The sequence below is a fragment of the Lepisma saccharinum genome, chromosome 28 (genome assembly GCF_977018435.1).
Source record: "Lepisma saccharinum chromosome 28, izLepSacc3.1, whole genome shotgun sequence".
NCBI lineage: Eukaryota > Metazoa > Arthropoda > Insecta > Zygentoma > Lepismatidae > Lepisma > Lepisma saccharinum.
In genome coordinates, this window is record NC_139256.1 from 8,769,666 (window position 1) to 8,795,698 (window position 26,033).

The 26,033-nt window shown below is 36.0% G+C and overlaps 1 protein-coding gene across 2 annotated transcripts in view; it reads left to right on the plus strand.

Annotated features, from left to right (window-relative positions):
• LOC145981052 (protein Smaug homolog 1-like) overlaps positions 1-17,542 on the plus strand; it is an 80,402-nt gene extending 62,860 nt beyond the window's left edge. For both annotated transcript variants that reach the window (XM_083114155.1, XM_083114157.1), the window contains exons 6-11: positions 1,547-1,709; positions 2,660-2,856; positions 3,713-3,959; positions 7,122-7,320; positions 7,762-8,047; positions 10,103-17,542. In XM_083114155.1, coding sequence (XP_082970281.1) covers positions 1,547-1,709; positions 2,660-2,856; positions 3,713-3,959; positions 7,122-7,320; positions 7,762-8,047; positions 10,103-10,291 — 1,281 coding nt within the window. In that variant the 3' untranslated portion in view covers positions 10,292-17,542. The remainder of the gene's footprint in view (positions 1-1,546; positions 1,710-2,659; positions 2,857-3,712; positions 3,960-7,121; positions 7,321-7,761; positions 8,048-10,102) is intronic.
• Positions 17,543-26,033: the final 8,491 nt, after the last annotated feature.

Consider the following 26,033-nt stretch of genomic DNA (forward strand, 5'->3'; position numbering starts at 1 on the left):
TTCTGTGTAATTCTTTTATGTGATTGTTGGTACTTACCGACACTGCAGCTTTATTGCAAATGGGAACAAATGATAAGACAGCATAGCATACAGAGGCGTTTTTTAATAATTGTATTTGCATATATTTTTACGTCTCTTTTTTCCCCCTCTCCTGCTTAATCCAGATGACATGAATGAATAGTGTTTACATGAAACTGAAGAAGACACAATCCACCACTTTTTTATTTTTTTGTAACTGCAACACGTTAAAAAGTCTGGGAACATTTCAGAAACTCCCTTCGTTGCATGCTCTGGGTCTACAGAGGAGTTCCCATGAAAAAAAATTACCAAATGTCGCAAGACATTTTAAAGTATTATAATGCTACACTATAATAATTTGAAAGTTATTTAATGTCATTAAAGAATTTTCATGTGATGAGTTAGTTATGACTAGGGCTCGGAAGTTGAGGAAAAATCCTTTTTTTTTTTCCTAGTGTCCAAAGACGAGGCCCAACATAATATATGTTCATTTTGGGTCATTGTAGGCCAGAAAAGGGTGGGTTTTATTTGTCCTTTTTTGCCTTTTTCAGCGATTTTTGGCTTATTGGTCCTTTTTTATAGGTCTTAACGGCTTTTTTTTTTTGCAACTTCACCTTCTTTCGACTAGGTATTTACTGCCCATTCTCATTTCGAATCATCATCAGTTCATCACCTCTTAAACATCCTTTCTGTAGTAAAGAAATAATAATAAATAAATAAATAAATATATTTGAACCATCCCTGAAACGAGAAAAACATTTTTGGACGATGAAGCAGGTACAGTACAAGGTCTTTTAACCGTAACTTGTCTGGAAGGTGTAAGTGGCAACTTTATCTTGTTTTGAAGCTTTCAGCAAGGTGTATACGACCAGACTGCATGCGCCTGAAAAGATCTCAAGTCAGATAAGAAGGTGCCGCACATATTCATTAAATATGTAATTAGAACTGAAGTTATTAATTAATTTATACATCCATTTTTTAGTTTTTAGGTCCTTTTTTGATATTTTTAGGTCTTTTTATAGGGCTTTTTTTGGCAATTAATAGGTCTTCAACTTCCGAGCTCTAGTTATGACTCTGTAACTAGCCCTTGTTATTTGAAAAACAAATTTTACAAGTATCGGTGAAAGTATCGGCATCGTTATCAGTTCAAAGTGGTATCGGCTCAGCCCTAATATGAAGTGAATATTCTAAAAACTTGGTTAAGTGGGTTTCTAAATCTGGTGTTTAGCTACAACGCAGTAACCTTCTTACACACATGCCTAATGACTTGGCTGGAAAATTTTGGTTTGTTGGTCAGGTATAACGTACAATTGTCAAAATTTTGTTTTTACAAAATTGCATACACCGCGAGCTAAATCATTCATGTAGACATATAGTAGAGGTCAGAGTATTGAAACCATTGTTGATTGAAATTGGGATGGGCTGAACTGTAAGTTTCAAAGGAAGTAGATATGTATATTGGCTTGCTTGTATATGACATCCATGTGTGTTTTTCATTCTTCAAAGTACCTCGCATTGCTTCTTTCAGGATGATCTCTCTGCCAAGCAGAAACCTCGGAGCTTCTCCTTGTCCTCGGATCATGCTCCCTTGTCCCCCCAGAGTTCGCTGGCTTCTTCGGGCAGTGGCTCAGAGTCTCATCTGGATGAACCTCGGATTTGCTTCAGTGCAGATGGTAGCAGCAGCATGCGGGGTAAGGCATCTTGTTAGGCACAATAATCATATAATGGACATGAATTTTTGGTTTTATTTACCCCGTAAAATCTTGTTATTTTGACCTGGAGTTCGGTGTTATTGTTTTGCAGTTTAGTTAAATGTTGGGGTTTCTTTTTTTCACATTGAATTAATTGAGTTGCTGCAATAAAGCTGCCATGTAACCTACAAATTAAAATACTTCTTTAAAAGTACAATGGAGGTGTGTATATTTGGTGGAAAAGTGTGCAAAAATAAAAACTCAAATTTTGGGGGAAATATGTAACACCAAAAACTAAAAAAAATAGCACCTCTTTCGGAGAGGAAAAAAGCACCAACAAGAATTCGAGGTTCATAGTTAGGTAAAAGGTAAAGTTCCCCATGCAATTTGCACCATGGCATGAGGCATATACAGAGGGGTGGGGGGATCCAATGTTTCAGTAACCAGAACAGTATATTGACTACTGTTGATGGTGGGTAAGGGAAGTATGAAATGAGGGTATATCGGAAAGTTTGAAGGTGATCTAGGAAGAATCAAGAGTTAGCGGAGATAAAGAAGGAAGAAAGTGTATGTACTAGGAGCCTGCAAAAAAAAAAATGGAGCAGAAAATAATAATAAGTAAAATAAAAAATATATATAAATGAACAGCAACATCGTGGATAATTATTTTTTTTATTGGTTAACCATTTTGAGGTGATGTGATCAGCACCATGCTCCAGCTACCTCCCCCCCTCCCTGGTACCCATTTATTGGAGGCTGGGTGAGCCCCAGAACCACTTTATACATTCCAGCCTTTGGGCACCTGCCTGGGGAATCAAACCCTGATCTCACATGTGGCAGTCATACCCTACCGACTATACCACTAAGGTTCCTAGTATTTGTCCTTTATTGCTGCAGACTGTACCTAGGTAGTGTGATAACTAACATATTCCCCATGCTTATTTTCACAGAGGTCCCCACGTGGCTGAAAAGCCTCAGACTTCATAAATATGCATCACTGTTTGCCCAGATGACTTACGACGAGATGCTGAACTTGTCGGAAGAGCAACTCGAAGCTCAGGGCGTCACTAAGGGAGCCAGGCATAAGATAGTACTCAGCATTCGCAAACTGAGAGAACGATACTCAACACTGTGCCAACTGGAGAAGGTTAGTGTTTTATCTATGATATTGATGTAAATTATGGACGAGCCCAATTACTTGGTATTCACTGATATGGCATTTTATTGTATTGGTAGAATTATTAATATTTTATCTGATCTGATATCTTGTAATTTAATGTAAAATTCTGCCATTTTTATTCATATGATCTGGTTTTGTAAAGGAATTATTACTGTTTACTGTTGTTAACATGCTCCTTTCATGAGACGTTTATTTGTAGTTTGAACAAGAAGAAGCAGTTATACAATGAATCTGGTCAATAATGTTACAATGTTGGAACCTAACAACTTAACTGTGAAATAAGCAATAATTTTTTCAACTGAAGATCCTATCAAATTTTAATTTTGAGCAGCAAATGTGATTAGATTTTCTACAGTCTCTTGAGTTGCATTAAATTTAAGAAATGATGGCTTATCCCATCTGTTTGTTTGATTTAGTTGTCAGTATTTTCTTCTGTTTTTCTTTTGTTCAGGTAAATTAATAATTTTTACTGTTTGTCTATTGGTTGATTTGATTTATCTTACTTCGCATTTCTGCCACTTTTGGTTAATCACGAAGATGAGGATGAGTGATGATGTGATGAAATTGATGAACGGACACTTGCAAAACCTGGAACCCGTGGCATTGTGGCTTTTTGTGCTAACCACTCTGCCATGGATGCTGGCTACTGTCTAGTTTCAACCCCCGAGTTAATCTAAATGGGTAATAAAACTATGTAAAATATGCAAATTACAACAGCAACAACAACAAAAGTCTTATCATCCAAAAGGCACACCCTTCTTTCCATGTTTCGACAACAATTTACTCAAGGGATCATTGTTGATTGTGGCATGTTATCTTTTAGGATGTTGTGAAGGGAGGAAATATTCGGAATGCCTTGAATGAACTGAAGAGCATTCTGTGCACCCCCATAAAGGCATCCCAGGCAACCAATGCCGGTAAAGAGAACGAAGAGACTGACAAGAAATCAGCTGCCGATGAGGAAAAAAAGGAAAATGAAAGACCTAAAGTGGACGCAGACAATATTGACACCACTAAAATGGTTTCTGAGGAGGATATCCCAGGGCAGTTTACTAAAGTCATGGGCAAAGGTATGTGTTTTTATATGGTACTAGGCTTTGTACCAAGTGTTTCAGAAATAATTGAGGGTTTCAAAAATTTATTGCAAGTAAAGGAATTGAACTTAAGGAAGGAGGAACGGAAACATTTTGTGCATGTATCCTTTGTTAAGCTGAGAGTTCACATTCCTGCCGCTAGGCGAAACTCGGGGTTTTGGTCCCCAAGGTCAACGGACCTTACACCATGACTTCTTTTTCTGCAGGTTTCATCTAAGACAGGGTATTAGTTCTCACCAACGTTGCATGATAACGCAGACCTAAGGGAGCTTATCAACGCAGCGATAGAGATTATAGACTGGCAAATGTTGATGCGAGTGTGGCAAGAATTAGACTATTGTCTCAATGTGTACCGTGTCACCCATGGAGCACACATTTGTAGGTGTAAAAAAAAGAAAAATGTTTGTGTTCCTCGTTCGTACTAGACTGGTTTTATTAAGATAAGTTCAGTCTACTTGCAATACATTTTTGTAACCCCTCAAATTATTTCTGAAACACCCGGTATTTTCACATGCATAATATTTACACTACTTTTGTAAAAAAATATGAGTATTGGAAATCATAGAAATGTGTGGTTAAATACAGTGGAATCCCTATTTTCCTTTTCCCTCGCATTGTACATTCAGTCTTCATGGTTCCAACTTAGGATAATATTATCATATTTAATTATTTTTGCATTTTAAGTTTTTCATCGTGGTCCTCTGAAACACGAAAAATCAAGGTTACGCTGTATTAGCAGAAACAGTAAAAGACACTGTAATTTCTGGCAAATGTGTTTTATTCAGCGAAATAAGCTTCTTCAGCTTCAATTACGTGTTCCCAACGAGATACAAGCTTATAAATCCTGCGTTTGTAAAAGTTCTGGTCCCTAGAAGCAAAAAATTGTCCTATGACCTGAGTGACATCATCTCGGTTTGGGAACTGTTGCTCACGCAAATGGTTATCCATAGCCAAAAACAAGTGAAAGTCAGATGGGGCAATGTCTGGGGAGTAAGGAGGATGAGGTAAAATTTCCCAACCAAGTGTGTTTATTACCTCCTTGGTCACTTTCGCCGTATGAGGTCTAGCATTGTCTTGAAGAAGGATCACACCTTTCCTGTTGACTAGTGCTGGCTGCTTCGGACGCAGTGCAACCCTTTCCAACTGGGATGAGTACACCTCGGATGTGATGGTTTGGCATGCTGTAGCAATTCAAAGTGCACAACACCAGCGCTGGTCCACCAAAGACAGAGCAGTACCTTCTGTTGATGAATGTTCTTTGGGGGTCAATTCAACAGAACCAGGGGACGACCAATGATGTTTTCTTTTGTGGTTACTGTATAACACTCATTTCTCGTCACATGTCAATATCTGTTCCAGGAATGGGGCTTTCTTGTGGCATGACAGCAATGATGCGCAAATGGTGGGCCGCTGGCGTTTGTTTTCCTTGGACAAAATGTGAGGAACCCACTTACTGAGCTTCCGAGTCTTCTCAAGGTTGTGCAAATGCAATCTAATGGTTTCCTCCGACACACCAAACCCTTGTGCAAGTTCTTTGCATGTTTGCTGTGAATAACGCTCAATGGTCTCCTTCAGCAGGGCTTCGTCGATAGTGGCGGGGCATCCAGCTCGAGGCTTGTTCTGGAGGCTCTCATCGTCCGATGCAAATCAACTGAACAACTTTTGAACTGTGTGCTCACTCACTGATGCCTCTCCAAACGCGGAGCATATCTTTCGAGCAGCAGCTGCAGCATTGCTGCCCAATTTGAACTCTTACAGTAAACACCGCCGTAAAACGTCCTTTGACACCGACATGTTCACTTCAGGAGTGTAGTTCCTACACACCTGCTGTCTATGCGACCGACACGCCTCCAACTCTGCAGTGACTGACTGTTGCCGGGAATGTAAACTTCTGACGTCATCCAGACAGGGTTGCCGACACATGCCGTTTGACTTTCACTTTTCGTTCCAGCGGCACAAACTTTTTTGGATACCTGGTATTTCTGTGGGCTATGAGATTATTTGCAATGCATAACTGTGCAGTATATTGAGTACAGTTATTACAACAATCTGAGAATCATTAATACAATAGTATATCTAATAGAACAACATTGTAAAAGTGAATAGGATGCGAACACTTCAGTATTATTTTATAACTGACATTAATCAATACTGAGAATATCTTCTCTCTCAATACAACTGTAGCATATGCATAATTGAATGAATTGAATTGACTTTATTGCTGGGTTAGGTTCAGCTGTTGCTGGTCTACCACCTAACCCCATCTAATAATTTCATTACGTTGCTAAATATGCATTTCCCTGTTTTTAATCCTTTTCTTTTTGAACACACAACTGCACATAATTTTAGCAATCACTTGGCCTGTAATGAATGCATTATGAGCATGGCTGAGGTTTTTTGTTATTAGCAATTAACGTGAAATGTAACAGAGATGCAACAAGTAGTATATGCACGATTTATCACAAATGTGACTAATTTATGGCTGTAATTTTGTCGCGAATTTTCGCGAAAATTTACCGTTTCTGCGAACATTCTCATTTTTACGATAAAAATGAAAAAATGGCATTTTTACAAATTTCTTTTTAAGAAATATATTTGATTTGAAGATGTTGGCTGCAAAGGAATGAGAAATCATTTGGAAAGCCACAGTAACACGAAAGTTACATTACAATTTTTCTAAAATCAAAATATAACTGAGTAAGGCTGATTTTCAGAAGGGGAAATTTATTATTTACTATTTTTAAACTTATTTTCCCATAAATGTTACAAATATTATGCCTTGTATAAAATCATTCATTGATTTAGTAACATTATGTATAAGTGCATGGCATTAAAATTTACCACGAAATTTTCATGAAATTACTGCCATATTTTTAACTATAAACACAATATTTTATATATTTTTCACGAAATTTTTGAAAAATTAACACCAAGAAAACCCAACCCTGATTATGAGGGAGGTGAGAAAGAAATGTTTAGATCTATTTTTTTTTGTAACGGTTCTTTTAATTTCGGTACACCATCCACCAAAATTAATAGAACAGTTAGAAGTAAGTTGTTAATTTTGCCTCCGTATATATTGAATCTGCTAATTTTTAAAAACAACTGGTAACTGATGAAAATAAATTTTCCTTCTAGTATGCACACAGCTTCTAGTGACAAGCCGAGCAGAGGAAGACAGCGTATATCTGTTTGTTTCGTTACTGGACAGATGCCTCCAGCATGATGCATTTAGCGTGCAGCTGAAGAAACGCCTTTTCTCGTGGAAGCAGCAGATCCAGGAAGCTTGGCATCCCCTTCCGTCTCGGCGCAACAGCGACCAGAGGCACAGCAGGAAGTAAGTGGAGTGGAATAGAGGAAACCTGTCTTTCAAACAGGAATGGGTTAATTAAACAGGTTGGAGCTACGATTTGCTATTTGGAACATTTTCAAACCCCCAGTTCATTGCTTAAGTACGTTTTAACAAACCGCAAGGATAATTTATTTTGTAATATATTAGAATTATACTTCAGTTTCAGAATACAAGTTCCCAAATAGCCAAGACTAATTTACATAAAACTAAAAATAGAAGGTAAAAGACAGTGCTCTTCACTGCTTCATGCTCCATCTCAGGCTAGCATTTGGCTGTTGGTCACCAGGTTGAGAAATAGCATATGATCTTGACAAGTTAACTTTTGAAGAAAGTTTTATCCTGGTGAACTGGAAATTATGCTTGAATTTTGTGGCTAGAATATCCACTTTGCCTACTTTTTGTTAATTCAGACTATTATATCCACAGATGGAGCTACCAGTTCAATGGCTTCCATGGTGAACAGGCAGGAATCCTGGGTTCCTCAGTTGGAGCGAGCAGAGCTCGTCAGCGCTTTCCGCAGAATGGCTTCTCCCAGCGAACCAAGAACACCAATGCTTTGCAATCGTTTCCCTTGTCAACAGTAACCCTGGGTTCACTGGCACCAATGCAACGAAACAGTATCTCAGTGTCAACTGTGGGGAGTGGAAGTCAAAATCTGACTGCATCTTCGTTCCTTGCGAAGCGGCCGAGTTTACAGGATTCATTGGTTGAGGTAAGTTGAAAAATTCTACTAGAGTCTTCGAGCATGTAGGAAGTGAAAACTGTGTAAATGATGTTGAGATAGTCGCGTTGGAAGTGATGTGATTAGCACTGCACTTGTGATATTCCCTCTGGTATTCAGATTACTACACTGGCAATTTACCCAATCTATTTGAATGGTAGTTATGAGACTGTCCTGACTATATTGAACGTAAAACTTACCGTATTTCCCGGTATATAAGATCTTCTTTTTCCTTTAAAAATAGGCCTGAAAAACAGGGTGTGTTTTATACGCCAATACTTTTTTTTTTTGTGTTCTGAGTTAGGCTATTTCTTTCTTGATTCCTTGCGGTGTCTGACAAAGAAGATAAAAATGTATTCTTTTCTAGTTAGATTACGTAAGTTATTTGTTGAAAGTAGACGTACATATTACTTTATATTAGAAAAACTGTAAATTAATTATAAATTCAGTGAAAGTTTTTCCCTCCAACGCCAGCCAATACCTTATATCCAAGATTTATTGAAGCGTGATCATTAATAAGACACACATTCAGTGATCTTTTAAAACTCTCTCTTCCAAAAACTTAGCAGCTTCTCATATATCTCTATCCATCTTATTCTGTGTGATAACCACCTGTTGCACCTGGATACTGTCCCAACAATAGATCTGTCTCCTTGCTAGATTCTGGATATCTCCAGGAGCTTCTGGAAACCGGAAATCGGTGCAGATGTCCTGGGATCCTAGACAACTTAATTTTCAGCACAACAAAGGCTTTTCACCAAGATGAATTCAGATCAATATTTTTATCTATTTGGGTGAAGTGGAAATGCATTGTTACCAAACTAATTCGTAAAATACAGTGGAAGCAAACGTTTTTCAGGGGACCAAGCTGAAGAAACTTATAATTCAGGAAAATGTAAAATCCAGGGAAAATTATAACATTTTGCTACATTAGAACCATTAAAATTGAATGTATAATGTGTAAGAATCTGTTTAATGATAACTGCTGAAATTGAAATATTGTACGTGGCTATATACACTGGTGGACAAAATAAACCGGACATTTGCATTTTTTTGTGATAACGCATAAATTTAGTAGTGCTGCGTACTTATATAATGATATGTTTTCTGTTGAATATATTCAGGTTTTCTTATTTCCAATAATTTCTGCAACATTTAGTAAGCCTTCGAAGCAGAATTGTTAATAAGTTAAATTAGAATAAAATAATAAGTAATTGCAATTCAGATGTCAAATATTAAGGTGTCCGGTTTTTTTTGTCCAGCAGTATATTTCACTGGAGAATAGTCCGATTTTGCTGAAACAGAATGTACTTCTTTCTATCGTGTGTAATGACTATTCTTAGAACATAAATTCCATAATAACACTTAAACACACAGGGTGGTGTAACTGCCACATGGGAGTCCTGGGGTGAGTGATCTCAGGATGATTCGAATGTTTCTTCATGGAGCAACTTTGCAGTTAACCTAGTCTATAATCAACCTGCTGGAACATGGTACTGATCGCATCACTTCCAGAGATTGAGACAGTATGGTGTCCTACTCCCACATCCCCTTTGTGTTTTTATGTCATGGTGCAATGCACAGGGGATAGCTTTACCTTTTTTTTGATAAGTTTTTAAAACAATCTGCTTTTTTTGAATCCACACGGCATCATTTATCACAGTACTTATAATTTATACGAGGGTAAGTCAAAAATGATCTGCACTTTTACCATAACTTTCTTTAGGTTGGCCACACTGCCTTCAGCACTCACGTACTGAAAGGTGGTACTATTGTGGTGTAAACTACCAGTGAATCATACATGTTTACTCTGTAACAAAATAAAGAAAACTGGAGTGGTTAAGATCAATTTCCAGCCATGTAACCACAAAAGTACCACCTTTCGGCACGTGAGCTCTGAAGGCAGTGTTGCCAACCTAAAGAAATTTATGGTGAAAGTGCTAATAATTTTTGATTTCCCCTCGTATTTCATTACAATGTGTAAGCCTATGTTGTCAACCAAGATATCATTAACTGATTTGTGACACTGTTGAATTTTCATTCCAGCCTTTGAATTCTCACATAACTCTACAGCGAACCAAGTCTGCGCCTCCAAAACCAAACCAGTTCTGCGGACTGAGTTTCGGCCGGCCGTCTCTCGAGAGTGGCTCGCTTGATCCGGAAATCAACTCAAGACTGGAATCTTTGTGTCTGAGCATGACTGAACATGCTTTAGGTGGGTTCGGGGAAATATAAGGGACTTCGTAGTTAAGAGATATATATAAAACAAAGATAATCTTTTTAGTATGATCCCATTCCATAGCATATTGTCTTCTGGTATGTCACAAACTGACTAAGACAATAGAAGTAATAGGTATTGTTATGATGGAAATGTAATTTTTGTCTTTGTAATCTGACTCTTGGCAGTCATGGTTGCCATTTGATTCTTTCAGGATTTGTAAATCTTGAAAAATAGTAATATTGTGATAACATTGTTTCTATGTGATGCTGTTAAAATAAAAGACTGAAATTCTGGTATGTTATAAAGTATAGAAATGATACTACTGATGTGTAATTAGAAAGGAATTATTATATAAACAGATTATATATATATATATATTATATAAATATCCTTTACATTGTAAAGTAATGAGTTATATGTTCAAGTACAAATAGGATGAACCATTTCAAGTGAGCAGTTTTTTTATATACGAAAATATGAAGAAAGGCTCGTTGCTGCATTTTTAAAAATACATATATATTTGAATGCAGATCAATTTTTGTTGTGTTTCTCAAAATAAAATCCTATTGATAGTTGATCTCACATTGAAAGTCCCCCCCCCCCCTTCCTTCCTAAGCATGAAAGATGGCAGCTTGATTTTTTTCTTTGGCAAAATACAAAAGAATATATATTGTTTCAGTGAAGTTACTACGTGTAATTTATTTTGAGTTGCCATTTGTAGAAATGAGGGAATAAAGAATATTTAGACCTGATTTGGAGAGACTAAATAAACACATCTTTTTTTTATGTAAAAAAAAAATATATATATATATAGCTAGTCAGTGTCTGTCAGTGCTCAGAGTATTTGATTTAACATTTGAATTATAATGAATGGAATAGTTTTCGTTTCAGTAGTAATTTAGGTTTTTCTATTTGCTGAGCCATCTTTTTTATTAACAAATTGGTCCTTTTCTTTGTTTTTTACATTTGCTTTTTAGTTTTTTGTTTTTTTTTATAAAATTTAACTACCAACAGGTTCTCCCTCTTTTTAATTTTTCATGTCGATCATGGATAATGTACGTATGCTGTACTTTTTTGTCTGTTAAACTTTTCTGTAACAAGGCATCAGCACTTTTTCAGTTAAGTTCAAAGTTAATACCATTTATTGGGTCCTTTACAATTGTGTAGCAAATCCTCACATTGTGTATTGAGTAGAAAGAAGTTGTTGCTTAATTCAGAGAGAAATGCTTCTCAACAGATGTTTGTTTAACTGTGAAAGAAAATTTAAAATTGAGAACTTTTTTTTTAATTGCGAAAGTAGTCCTCAAGAGGATACTTGCTTAGACATAAATGATTTTTTTACTACCACTGGATGGTGAAGACTATGTGGACTGGTTGTATCTTTGCAACTAATTTGTGTGTGTTTTTTTGACATAAGAGTTACACCAGTAACTTTATGCAGTGTGTTCCATAATATGCAGGTTCATTTTTTTTAGTCTAGTGTTTTCCCTTTCTTCATGGTGTTTTTGAATGTATGTAATCTGTCACTTGAACATGTGCTTCTTCCCTACAGGTGAATATTATTGTTTCATTGTAAATAGCATATTAATAGTAATCTTCAATGATGAACTAGTGTTGAATAATTAATGTTGGTTTAAATGAATTAGTATACTGCTTACGTTGAATTTTTCCTTTTTTTTTTTAAATGTGCGGGATTCACACTCAAATATTTTAGTTTTCTAATGCAACTATGGAGACTTCTTTTTTATTATTATTATTAAATTGTACTGCTTGGTATGGAAGCAGGGAGCATTTAAGTAGAGTACTGAATTCCACGTTAATAGTGTAAATTGGATATTTATCCTGTCTGCATGAACTTGGCTAGATAAAAGTCTTTATTTCGTTTTCAGTCAGTGTAATTTAACATCAATAATATGAAATGTTACATGTTTTTCAATTACTGGACTGTATTTTTTCTCTTATATAATTTTTTGTAGTTATTGTCTTTATTTGGTGCTTCAAACTATTACGATCTATTCCGAGTGCTTTGTGATACAAAAACTAAGAAAAGAATATCTCTGTACGGTAAGATTCCCTATTGGCAAATCAGATGCATATTGATGGATTTGGTGTACTTTTTCATTAATCTTGAATGTCTTACTTTGGACTGAAGAGAAGTAACTCTCTACTGTAGAAGGGAGATTTTGTGTGGGTAATATTTAACACAACAGATAGAGGATTATTGCATGCGATGAATGTTAGGTAAATATATCACAATAAGACTGCAGCAGAATCAAACCATATTAGTACAGAAAATATCTATTAATAATCAACGGTAATTCAACATGAGGATAAGAAGATAATAAAAAAATATAATATTCAGGGTCTTCCATGTACTGTAATTGCTTGTTTTGTATACCAGTTTTTCTTATTTGGCTCAAAGAATAATCTATTAAGATCTTGTAAGGTGTTAAAGTAGAATTGCTGTTTCCTTTGTCAGCTGCATGTATCAGAAAACATATGTTCCACAGGGTGATTGAAAAGTATGGAACCAATGTGTCAATTCTTCTCAACATAATGGATCAACATTGGCACAAAGTTCAGAAATTTTCTAAAATACTCTAATGGCTTTGTATCACTACAAGTCTTCAACTGGTAATTGTACAATTTTTAAACTTTCCCCTACTAATTCATGTTAACATGTTTTCTCCATGTATCATTTTTCATATAATTGCATACAAGTTGGTTCCTAAAGGCATATCCAGTCTTTATTTTGCAGCGACAGATTCTTTTTACCCATTTACACAGCATGAATTTTGTTCCAGTAAACGAAATAGAGTATTATATGTATATTTAAAATGACAAGCATCAGTGGATGTCATTTTTACAATAAACATTGTACTAAGTGAAGTGTTGAATGTTGGGTCACACAGGGAATAAATATTTATACTTGTAACTTCTAGAATGAATTAGTATTTTCATTTCCTGTTATAATCTGAAGCTATGGTGTGTCGAGATCTAATAGTGAATCTTGATTTTGTGGCTGTACAAAGGAGTAATTTTATTGTAAATTGTAGAAGTTTTCATTGTCAAAGAACAATGAAGTGGAAAGAATGAACTAACATTTCATTTTGCACAAAGTGTGTGATTAAATTTCAAATTGTTGAAATTGGTTTGTTGGTTAAAAAATTTATAAAAGAGAAGTAGCAGTTAATTTGCTTCACTTGAAATAATTATATTAAGTTAAAATCTATGGAAAATGATTATAATGAGGGTAATGACTAGGTAACAAGAAGGCATGTGAAATTTCATTGGTGTGTACACGTTAGGTGCAATTTTAATTTCTTTCTAAGCAGTAAAATTGTGTAATTTTAAGTAACAAGTAATTATTCATGTATTTGACACCACTTAGAACTACTGATTGTGCCATTTTTGGGTCATGAATTTGTGTGTGTAATTGTGGCGAAATTTTTTTTTAGTTGCCTATAATATTTTTATTACATTTTGTTCATATAAATTAATTACATTGGCTTGTTGGTGAAACACCAGGAGTATTAGCAGTATTAATTGTATAAATAACAATTAGCGCTGCGGTTTGTTAATTTTAAGATCTGTAACTGCCTTTAAAAAAGGTTTGCAATGCATGAATAATTACAAAATCTATACTAGAAATATGCAAGTGATGGTATACATATGCAGTTATATCACAGTTAATGTGATCACACCCAAGATTCTCAATTTTTGTATTGATTTTGTTTCATTGTTGTCTCTTTTATTAGTCATTATTTGAATAATATACTGAAGCATTATTAAAAAATGGTTGCAAGCTAGTTTTATTAACAGTTAGAAATTGTTTACTTGCTTTTATATATTTTTAAGAACGAATGTTGTTTCATGCGAACAGACGTTAACGTTAGTTTCCAGACAAAAATTCGAAATATACAAATCCAAGAAGACACTTTATGGAATTGAGAAATGTATGAACAAGGCAGGTCATGTGTACCAGTGGTTGGTAGGGAAGGACCAAAACAAGAAAGTGTGAGACTGTTTCGGACAGAAGAAATTGCGATCTCTACTCACACCTGATGAGCCGGATGGTATTCGACACCTCCCACATCGTTGGCACCGTGTCGTGGACGCTCTCGGGCACTACTTTGAGGGTTCATAGGGTGCTGTGTTTGCACCTCTTCTGTTTTTTGTACTGACAGTGTAGCCTTTTGACTAATGCACACATGTAGAAGGAAACTTTTTTTAATGTTCTTCTTTGGCACTTTTCCATTTACCCCTGGTACACATGACCTGCCTTGTTCGTTCGTTGTTCAATTCCATAAAGTGTCTTCTTGGATTTGTATATTTCGATTTTTTGTGCCGGTCTTGCATTCTTGCGGGGAAATAGAAAATAGTTGCCATGACTTATGCCCCAACCCTTGTATGTGTTAAAATTCAGTGTTTGTTTTATAAACATCAATAAACCTCTCTGCAACATTAAAAAAAAAATACCTACTGGCAAATATCTGTGCAACTAACAATATCATTATTCTGCCTCTTGTTTAAAATACTTTCCTTTGCGAGTGTTTTAACCTAAAACATTGAAATCCTACTATGCATTAAGTTAAGTATCTGTTTTCATTGTTCTGTAATATTGCAATCAATTTCTTTAGAATTCGGTTAGTGAAGTTGTTACATCTGAAAAAAAATGCTGAATTTCACTGCCATGTTGTCTTCCCCCTCTTTTAAAAAAAATACAATAGTATTGTTTTTAGTTTGTGTAGGAGGAGTAAGTTTTCTAAATACGTACATTCATTGCTCAGTTGCTTAATATTTACATAGTTGTCAGAAAATGTATTTGGATCGCTCAGGTGTGATGTCTTCAGTGTTATTTTGTGAGAATTGGTACCCGCAATGTTGCCAATGTAATAAAAGAAAATTATTTCTAACCCAACCATTTTTATTAGTAATTTGCAATCAAATATAAATATATTCACTGTTACTATTTCGGAAACACACACAGTGGCTAATATCTTAAAGGTCACCTTGGAAATGAGAGTGAAATTGCTTACATATATTGTAACAGTTCCATATGGTAATTTCCAAAATCTACTACTATTTTAACAATTACAGACCCCTCATTCCATCTGCCATTTTAAATCCCCACAAATGTCTTGTCGCAACAAAGTATCTAAGAACAACAATTGGAAACAGAACACTGCAAATCAGAACATATTTTGATAAGCATGCAGTTCAAAATATAGAATATTATTTAATGTAATATCACATTTGTTTATTTCACATTGCAATAAAGTTTTATCCCATTCAGCAGCAAAAAAAAATACTGAATGAGCTTTACAATCTGCAGGCATCTTGTGATTTATTAATATTATTGCCGTTGTACTTTCATTATTGAATGGTGTTACCTAGTCTTTAGTAGAAATATTTATCTATTTACGAAACGTGGATTATGTTTCATAATGCGAAAGAAATTGTAATCAATGAATGAATAGGATTATTAATTGTTCTTTGAGCTAAATATCAATAAGTCTCTGTATTCATGGTAAAATAGAACTCCCTTACCTTTTAACATATAAATATACTTGCCGCATTAACAATGTCATTTAAAAGTTCATCAGTATACATTGTTTATTATTATTAAAGCATATTATGTACGGTTCTTAAGCGGTCTATGTTTAATGCTAGATTGAGTGTTGTAATATGCACTTCGGTGTTCTGTATTTGGGAATTATGAAGTAGTGTCATGGTACTGAAGTTGATAATTGTATCTGGAATGACTTGTGTGTGGTTGTTCTCTTTCCTTCTGGGTCAGGGGACAAGAACAAGTGCTGTTTGGTTGTTCTTTAGTTGTGAATGGGTACAAAGGGACATGGGCATTGTTGAGAATGCTTCAGATTGAAATCACAGGCATATGTGAAATGGCTTAGGAGCGAGCTGTTAATTTTGAATGTCTTGAGAGTGTGTCTGAAATGTTGAGGGTTCAAGTCGAAGAATTAGTACACTTATCTTTCATTTTGTAGTGAGTATGCTTAACATTAATTATATAAAACTTTTTCCACCTCTATTCTTGCTAGGAATTAGATGGAAAGGGTGTACATGATGAGATGAAATTTTGTGAGTTCCTAAAAGTAGTGTTTTGCGATTGTTTTTCTTGTGAAAAACTAGATAATATTTAGATGAACTTTGCATAGAATATTTCTCGATCATCTTTATGCAAGTTGGGATTTTTTTTTAAAATGAAAGTTGTCATTGAGCCAACGCTAAATTTCACTGGAAACTTTTGGCTATGTTATGTTCACGTATTGAGTAATTTGTAGCTCATAAATTACTTCTGTTAAATTTTCATAAGCTTCAACTGGACACAGGTGGAACCTTAAATTCCCAGATGTACATTTCTTGCATTATATATTGAACTTCATCCCAAAAAAAATATATCTATATATTATTTCCCAGATTTTATATTTTCGTGCATTTTTAAGTTATTTAACCAGATGCCCCTGAAGAACTTGTAATTAGGATCCGGTGTCATTCCTTTCTACTCGCTGAGAAACCTGCCATGTCACCCGAAATATAAAGTCCAACCTCGGCTATCTGCAATATTTTGCAGTTATGCAAAAGCATAAACGCATTATTTTGCATCTGACTATAAAACTTCAATATTTCCTTCATAACTTCATTCTGGAACATTTTCCTCACAATGCCTGAATCCTGCAAAATATTGGTCTTTTTAGAAAGCAAATATTTCAAGACGCTGAACTTTGCGAGTTGGTGATGGTTCCTGAACCACATCAACCATTCTGGATATTGTATAAATATGCAAGAATGCTTCACGTTCTGTGGCCCTGCTGGCTTTTTCTTAAAGGAAAGACTTTCTGATTGCCTGTAAACATTGTCTTGTGACTTTTTATTGTAGGTGTTAGTAGTTTGGTTCTTTTTTTATTATTACTGTTACTGTGACAATTATATATATTGTTTACTAAAATTCTAACTGTAACTTACTAGGTGTAAACCATGTTATGAGGTAATCAGTGCTCGTCTGAATAGGTACTAATGCAGATCTCTGTATCTATTGAAGAGTAGTTCACTATTTAACAGTACATTTGACATGCATGTTACACATATAAAGGCAGGTCCTTGAATCAAGTTCTATACATTTTTTTATCTAAACAGAAACCAGAAAAAAATACATGAGCCATAATAATTTTTTTCTTTCTGATAAGTATTTGTCAATTTTGTACTATGGTTAGAAGTCCAATAAAGGCTTGTATGGTTCCTTATTTGCACTTTTATTTTTGTTAACTGACCTCTGGAATGTGCAAATTTAGATTTTGATAGGTATAAGTTAGGGATGAGTGGAAGACTTGTCCAGAATTTTCAGGTTGATTATAATTTAAAAGTTAAAGGATACTTTTGTTAACTTCCTGTGACCTGAGGTTCGTTTTGCCCTCTACTCTGCTCAAAGTTGAAGGTTAAAACAGAGTTATGCGAGGCTAATAAAAGTTTCAAAATTATTGTTTCATTTAAATTCTGATGTACTCCTGATGCGACGTCCATTATGTTTAATCACAATACTGTTTGTGTTCAATATCAAACTGTTACTTGAACTATAAAAGTGGCAATATTTAATCATCTCCAATAACATTTTTTTTTTTTTTTACTTTCCATTTGATTTTGATGCTGTGGTGAATTTACTTTGTTTCATAACATTTTCACATCACAATTTAATTCTATAATATATATTAACAATTTTTGTTATAAATATTTGAACACAATTTTCATGTAGTAGCCTGCTTTGTTTAGAACATGTTTAGTAATGTCAAAGTAAGTCGTGAATCCAGGCTATATCACAGTTGCATAATTGGAAGTGCCAGCATCCTATAAACTCCTAAAAACCGCTCGCAAACAATTATTTTTATCTAGCATGGGGCAATAGTTGCCACCCCCTAGGGCTGGCTCTGACTAGGAGTGATCAGAAAGAAAGGTTAAAAGGGCCATAAATTTTAGTGTAGTTGTAATACGAGGGCCATCTGGAAAGTAGTACCCGTTTTTGAATTTTGAAAAAACTTTGTAATTTTTAACAACAAACTTTAAACTACTTCTCTACATAGTCTCTATGTACATTTAAGCATTTGTCGTAACGTGTGACTAGTTTTTGTAACCCAACTTCATATTCCTCTGCCGCCAGTCCATTGTGAAAAGTAGTCACCCCTTCTTTCAGTTCCTCATCAGCGAGGGACGCACCTTGCACAAATTTTCCCATACTTCAGATCTTTGACAATTTCATGAAGAATTGTTCGTGAAACATCAGTGAACTGTTCACTGATTTCATCCAGTGTGACATGCCAATCGTTCTTGGTGAATTCGTCAACTGCACTCAGCAGTTCGTCCGTAATGACAGACGGGCACCCGGAACGTTAGTCATCATGGACGTTTTCCTTTCCCGAGTAAAAGTTTCGACACCAGCACCGAACAGACGACTCATCAATAATGTTGTCTCCATAAACCTCCTTTGAAGATGAATATCACAAGGTCGCACATTCCTGGCGTTGAGAAATCTGATCACAGCCCTAACTTCACAAGTTGCGGTGTTGTCAATTTTTTTGAACATTGTAAACACACACAGAAACAATATCTACAATGACAGCGCTATGAAACTTCGCACACACTGAGCAGACAGTCAACTGAAGTCGTTTGATCTTGAGCGGCGGCGGCTATTCCCGTCACTAGTGCTCCACACTGCACGAACGGGTACTACTTCCCAGATGGCCCTCGTAGTTTCAAGTAAATATGTGTGTGTATTGATATCATGCATATCTTGTCACGCAACGTGTAAGGATGTTCCGTTTTCACTGGAAGTTGCTGTGCAGTAACTGTTCAAAATGGCTACGTGTTTGAAAAATTGATCAAGGACTGAAGCGGTGGTTTGTTTTAGTCAAAAATGTTTGAGCTGCCGAGATTCATAGCAAGCTGGTGGAAGTTTCTGGTGAAGATGTGATGTAAAAGCTGCATGCAGCGATATAGTGCTGTGCCTTTAAAGCAGTGTAGTAAGAAGTTCAAAGAGAAGCTAGAAAACATTCTAGATACTGTTTTCTGGATGCATGCACTTCATTTGATATTTATATTTGAACCTAGAATTTCAGATTGCAAAAATTGATGTATGGTGTCATAAAGAGAGTCTTACTTTGCTACAGCATGCAAATATCCTTACCTAACATGGGATTCGAACCCAGAACTAGGAATATCACAAGACACTAGTTTACTCGTGAAAAGTGCCTATTTGTAATATGACTATAACAGGTCTAGAGAAATACGTGAATGCAAAAGTAATGAACACACTTTCAAATACTCTGTTCTCATAACAATAAATTGCATGGTATTTTCCCGAGATTATTAGTCCAGTTGTTTGTGGTGCAATGGCGTACGATTAATTAAATAATTATTAATATATTACTATCATATATTATATTATTTTTACTATTCTGAGACACTTGGTTCAGACCCATCCCCTAGAAATATATTTCTAGATACGTGATTGCAAGCTTCGTCGTCGTGTGAAGTTTCTGTAATTCTCTCTCTTGTACAGTTTTAAACTCATTCAGCAAATTCGTATGGCTGAATGTATAATTCTCATTGCAAAATGCCAGAATCTATACTGTCTTTTCTTTATTAAAAGGGCGCTATCTAAAATAACATTGAAACAAGTGACACTGTGTTTTGAAATGCTAGGAGCCAGGTCTTGCCGCGAGAAATTGACCGAATGTAATGGGTGGGCGAAGCCAAGAAAATGCAACGAGAAACGAGTGACCTTGATTTGACTCCACCTTTTGGCAATCGCAACGTCTCGCCAACGGCAAGGGAGCATTTCCCTCTAGTTTTCTTTGTAAATGGATGGCCCGCTTTAGATCCCCTGGATCCACATCTGGAGTTGACACTAAATGATTTTCACCTTTTTCCTGCTCTATATGAGCACACTGTACCGCTGTGCAGTCTAAGGTGCCATGCCTTGGGTTCCGGCTACGGGACATGCACAGGTTAGAGTCCCCGAGGGGAAGCTTAACAACTTCTCTTGAGATTTTGGCCTATGTATGGGACAGGTGGTTACCCACCATCATGAGGAAATTGGGGAGAGATGAATGAGCAGCATGACAACCTAAAACAATAACTGGGGTTCGTCGTGCTGACCACACATTACCCCGTAACTGGTTGGATGATCCACCTCGGGTGAGTGATTGAGTAGAATCAGGTGGGAGTGAGACCGGCAGTCGGTAGGTAGGCCCAGGCCTTCAGTGGGCTGTTGCGACATGGGTTATTAAATTAACATGCCTGGACACTACTTTCCGAGACATGTGAAAACTACTGTCTCCAGGGAGCAGTAGTGTCATGTACCCACTTTTACCCCCCACACTCATTTACAGGTTTTCTATTTTTTTTTCTGATCACTCCTCGTACATTTATAACAGGTTTCTTCTGATGTTTTATTTTTCCAGTGTCAAGTGTGAACAAAATAAATATCACAAAATGCTCTGATTAGGAGTCCTAAATCATCCAAGAACAAAAGATACAGAATTTACTTGGTTTTACCTCCAAGATTGGGGGAGGAGGGGACAGTGGGGAATCTTCCGTATTTTGAACGACAGAGTACATAAAAGTTTAGAGTTCATTTGGAAATTTTCTCTCATTGTGTGGCACTGTTCATAAGTGACAAAAGACTCCCGCTTTCAACCCTTCTTGTTCCGACTGACTACAACTCTGTGAGAAAGTGTTCTATTGGCCTCCAAAGGGGTACAAGGATAACTGACTCGCGGTTTTCTTGTACCATACCCAGCAAGAATGCTGTTCATTGATCATCGAATACAGGAAAATAAAACTTACTCAAGGCTCTGAAGAAGAGAGGCAGTGGCCCAGTCAGTAAGGTTGGGTGTCTGCCATGCAGGAGATTTGGGTTCGATTCCTGAGGTGGGTGATCTAAGGTTGGAATTTCTACCAGCATAAAGCAGCTCTGGGGTTCACCTAGTCTCTAATAATTGGGTGTCATGGGGTAACTGCAGCTGAAGCATGGTGCTGATCACATCCTCTTCTGTGTGTCTTCATGGAACGGTGCAGTCCTCACGGGAAACTTTACCAAACATATGAAAACTCTGAGCTAGAGGTCCACTTGGTTTTGTGCTTAATCCTCCTTTCCTGACAATAAAGCATGTCCTCTTTTTTTAGAATCGTCGATTTCTCATTTTGAATCTGGCACCAATATATCACAGAGAGTGAAGTGGAATGAATGAGAACAATGACATGACCTGAACCACTGAGCAATTGCTTCCATCAAAATTTATTAAAAGTTACATGCATCAAGGAAGGGAAAGGGGATGATTGCTTTGTTCTCTTAATCCATACTTCACAAAAAAAAACGTCTATATATAGTGCTGTTCGCCATCCCCTTCCCGAACGATTGTGACTCACTGCGAGCGGTCCCACTTTAAATTGTAGGTCCAGTCCCGATTAGCCCAACGGACTTTAAAATGGATTTAAACTTCGAAATCTCCGCCATAGAAAAAGTGACAAATTAGACTTACGTCAAGAAGAGGGTGAAATGGGTGTGATGTGTTAGGTTAGTACATCTGAAGGTACTATTATCGTATGGGCAAAACACCTACGAATCATATATTTCGGACTTCTTTACATTGCTAACGTGTTGCGGAACATTTCTTAAGGCGAAATAATGCATTTCTAACTAAGATAATGTTTATTTTCTCTATTTACGAGTACTTACTGTTATTTGTTGTTTCGAATCTGTAACACATTATGGCCGTGATAGCATACTGGTTTAGGGGGCGTTCTGAGAGTGTTTTGTCGATTTATGCAGTGGTGCAACCTCGTTCAATGGAAAATATCTACTTTCGTGCCCCTATTTGAAATTATGCTAATACGTCGCATTTACGTGTAGAACTTGTGAAATAACCTTGCGATTTACCACGTTCATTGTCCATAAACAGCAATTCGGAACCATCTTCCTTTCGCAATTCGGAACCATCTTTCTTTCGCAATTCGTTAATGCTCTTCCTTTACGCACAACACTCTTGCAACCTTGAATATTGACGTCAGACGAGGAATGCCTACGTGGTTAGGTTAGGCCTGTTAGGTTAGGTTCCATTAGCATAAATACAAAGAAAAAATAATATTTTCGCTAAGAGACGCGTTACCTTTGTATTGCCTAACATGAAAAAGGTCTCTCCTGTGACGTCAGAACACAATGTTTGCTAGGGTGTTGTGCGATAAGTGACACCCATTCGGGTCGGAACCATCTTTCTTTCGAAATTTGTTAATGCTCTTCCTTTACGCACAACCATCTTGCAACCTTGAATATTGACGTCAGACGAGGAATGCCTATGTGGTTAGGTTAGGCCTGTTAGGTTAGGTTCCATTAGCATAAATACAAAGAAAAAATAATATTTTCGCTAAGAGACGCGTTACCTTTGTATTGCCTAACATGAAAAAAACTTTCCTGTGACGTCAGAACACAATGTTGCTACAGTGTTGTGCGATAAGTGACACCCATTCGGGTCGGAACCATCTTTCTTTCGTAATTCTCTTCCTTCCAACGTCAGACGTGGGACGAGGAATGCCTACGTGGTTAGGTTAGGCCTGTTAGTTTAGGTTCCATTAGCATAAATACAAAGAAAAATTATAAAAAACCTCTCCTGTGACGTCGGAACACAATGTTGCTACAATGTTGTGCGATAAGTGACACCCATTCGGAAAAAATGGCTTGTTCCGAACTCGACAGGTGGTTCTAGTGAAAACACGGCGAGGCTGAAACACTGGCTACGGGGTTGCATCGTCTTAACACACGGAACATTGCACTCTCATGCAAAAAGCAAATGGCGTGAGGAGAAACAGCGTGTCGGACAGAGATTTTCGCAGAAAACAACACGCATTCACATTAAAATGGATGAAATCTACATTCAGGAACTTCCAAAACGCTCAAGAAAATGATTTCCGTAAGTACTTTCTCCTGTAAATTTGAAGGAAATTTCAAGGAATCCGTTTTGCCCATACGATAATGTTACCCATCTGAAGAACAAAGCCCCTATCACACGGAACTGGAACTGGAATGCCCTAGTTGGCGCTGAACTAACTTTCTAGGTAGCAATCATGGTCGCCTGGCTGACTGCTTGACTGGTTTGGTTTAATTGCTACTTGCTTTTCTCGACTATATTCTGTGGAACAGCCAATCAGAGCAAAGTTTCGCCATGTGAAGATAATCTGTGTGTGTGCAACGGAGCGCTTTTTTCTGTGGTTTCCGAGTGTTACTCCAGCAATGTATAACGTATACAGCATGAAAGGTGCGTTGAGTTACACCATCTATGCCGGGTGCACGGTGTTTACATTTGAAAGAACTAAAATATTCTTCCATACGTGTACAGTAAACGTTGTATAGTATGTATTTAAGCAGCGCCATTGTTTTGTACCTAATAACGTTTTATACGAAACGCTATTCCTCTCGGTTGAATAGTTATCGGCTTTTAAAAATGTGAAGTGATACCATGGTGATACATTGTTTACTTCTCACGCGGCCGCCATTACAACCATGTTACAACTTCCCTCGTATGGGAATAAAAGTATATCGACAAGTACGCTGATAAGTAGAGCCCGGAAGTTCAGGCATTTATTTTCGTTAAAATAGGCAGACAAAAAGGCATTTATAATGTGGTAAATAGGCACTAAAAATGAAAAAGGCAAAATAAACCGAAAAAAGGCACATTTAGAAGTCGCTTACTTTTATCTATAATTTCTGGCAAAATGTTAAAATCTAAATTTGGAAGAGCATTTCAATTTTCTCCGTCTTGATTGCACATAACTACAAGGTGCTTTTTAAGTTCTCTACATTCATTGATAGTCGTCTGTCAGAGAGAATGTTTTTCATAATAGAAAATGATCTTTCTACTTCGACAGAAGTTATTGGAGCATACAATTCACGAATTGAAGTATTACCTTCTCAATATGAAAGCCTCATGGCTTGCTCCGGTCACGTGACTAAGCGTCATCAACTGGAGGCGAGATAGCCGCCATGTTCGATTTGCTTCTTCGGAATCAATGTTGGACCTTTTTAGTGAATATGGAATTGTAATGCAAATTTACGAACTGTAATCGAGTTTACATGACGTGTAAATATGCTTAAATGTGCAAGAGGTATGGTGTAAGTGCTCAATTGCAGAGGAAATTATGATGAAAAAGGTGAGAGTAAAGTTCACATTTCTTCAACATGTTGCTGAAAATGAGAAATGTTAGGGCAATTCCATGTGATTCGGTCCCTACGAAAAGATACAAGTTAAGTAACAAAGGTATTATACTCATAAATATATAAGAGTAATAGTTCATGATGTAAACATTTCATGTGTACAGAATAGGCATCCAATATACTCTTAAATATGTTTTATCTCTTGTCAACATTTTTTTTAGAAATATCAGATAATTTACCCTGAATTATTACAAACGTTGGTTAACGTTAAGATTATTGTTTATGATTACAAATTAATTTGTTTCAAGATTTAGCCAACGTCTAAAATATTACGTTCGTGTCTACTAAAGCAATTTGTTAGTGTAAATTTTATGCAAGCATTCGATACAATTTTCATATTATTTAGCCTACACAAATTTTCAGTTTCAAAATGTTCTTAATGAAAGAAAGCTATACAACGGGGCAAAGTTGATACATGTGTACATTTACATTCTTATTTTATCTCGCTTTATGCTAATCGGAAGATATGTTGTACATTCAAATACAAGGGTGCGATGTGTAACAAGAACTTCGATGAAATATTCGTGTGTAATACTACCAAGATTATATTACTTACGTTTCAAATACAAATGTGTTCACACAGAAAGCATTTTAATACCTAGCTATGTTAATATGAACTACAAATGTGTTAAATTTTATAAAACCGTTTCATATGAACTGCTTTTAATTTTTTTTGTCTTTGTGAAGCTTCAATGTTCGTAACTTTGATTATTAAATCAGTGATTTATATCATAATTTATTAACATTCTTCACGATGTTATTAACAGAATGTAAAAACAGTGTAAGGAAATATTCCAAATGTTTATATCCCAAGTGAACGCTAAGTTCGAAATATTAGTCTGCTTTTTTTTAAATGAAACACTAAAGTTATTGTCACAGATCTTACTAACGACAATGAAAAGATTCAATTTGTTTATTATGTATCGTTCAATAAAGTCAATAGGATCGAAATTACAAGATGACAAATGATTTAGGTTTAGTCTTTATTCACAGAAATGTAACATTGCCCTTGTACCAATTTGTTTCGCTTTTGCTGCAAGGATATAGAAATTAAGCTTTTGTATTGAGATTGTATAGTTAAGCAGAATATCTGCATTATCTGGTTGATTAATTTTGGGTAAAGGTAAAGACAATTTAATTGATTAGGTAACTTGGAAAGTTTACGGTCAACCTGACATGTTTTTTTAAAATTTAATCAATTGATTTTACATACAAAAGTTAAAACAAAATCGGTTACGAGTTTTACTGTAGCTGACAAATATTCCCGATAATATTTTTCAAAGATATACAATGTTCAAATGTTTCCGCCAGGAAGTTTCTAACGGTTTTCAACTCTTTATTTGTGCTATGGTAGGAATTTTTGTGGTGGCTTGAATAAAGATTTTGGTGTAAATATTCAATATTATACATTTTTCTTCTATATTCGTCGGGAGAGTAAATGTCAAAATTTAACTTCATAAAAGAAATAAATATAC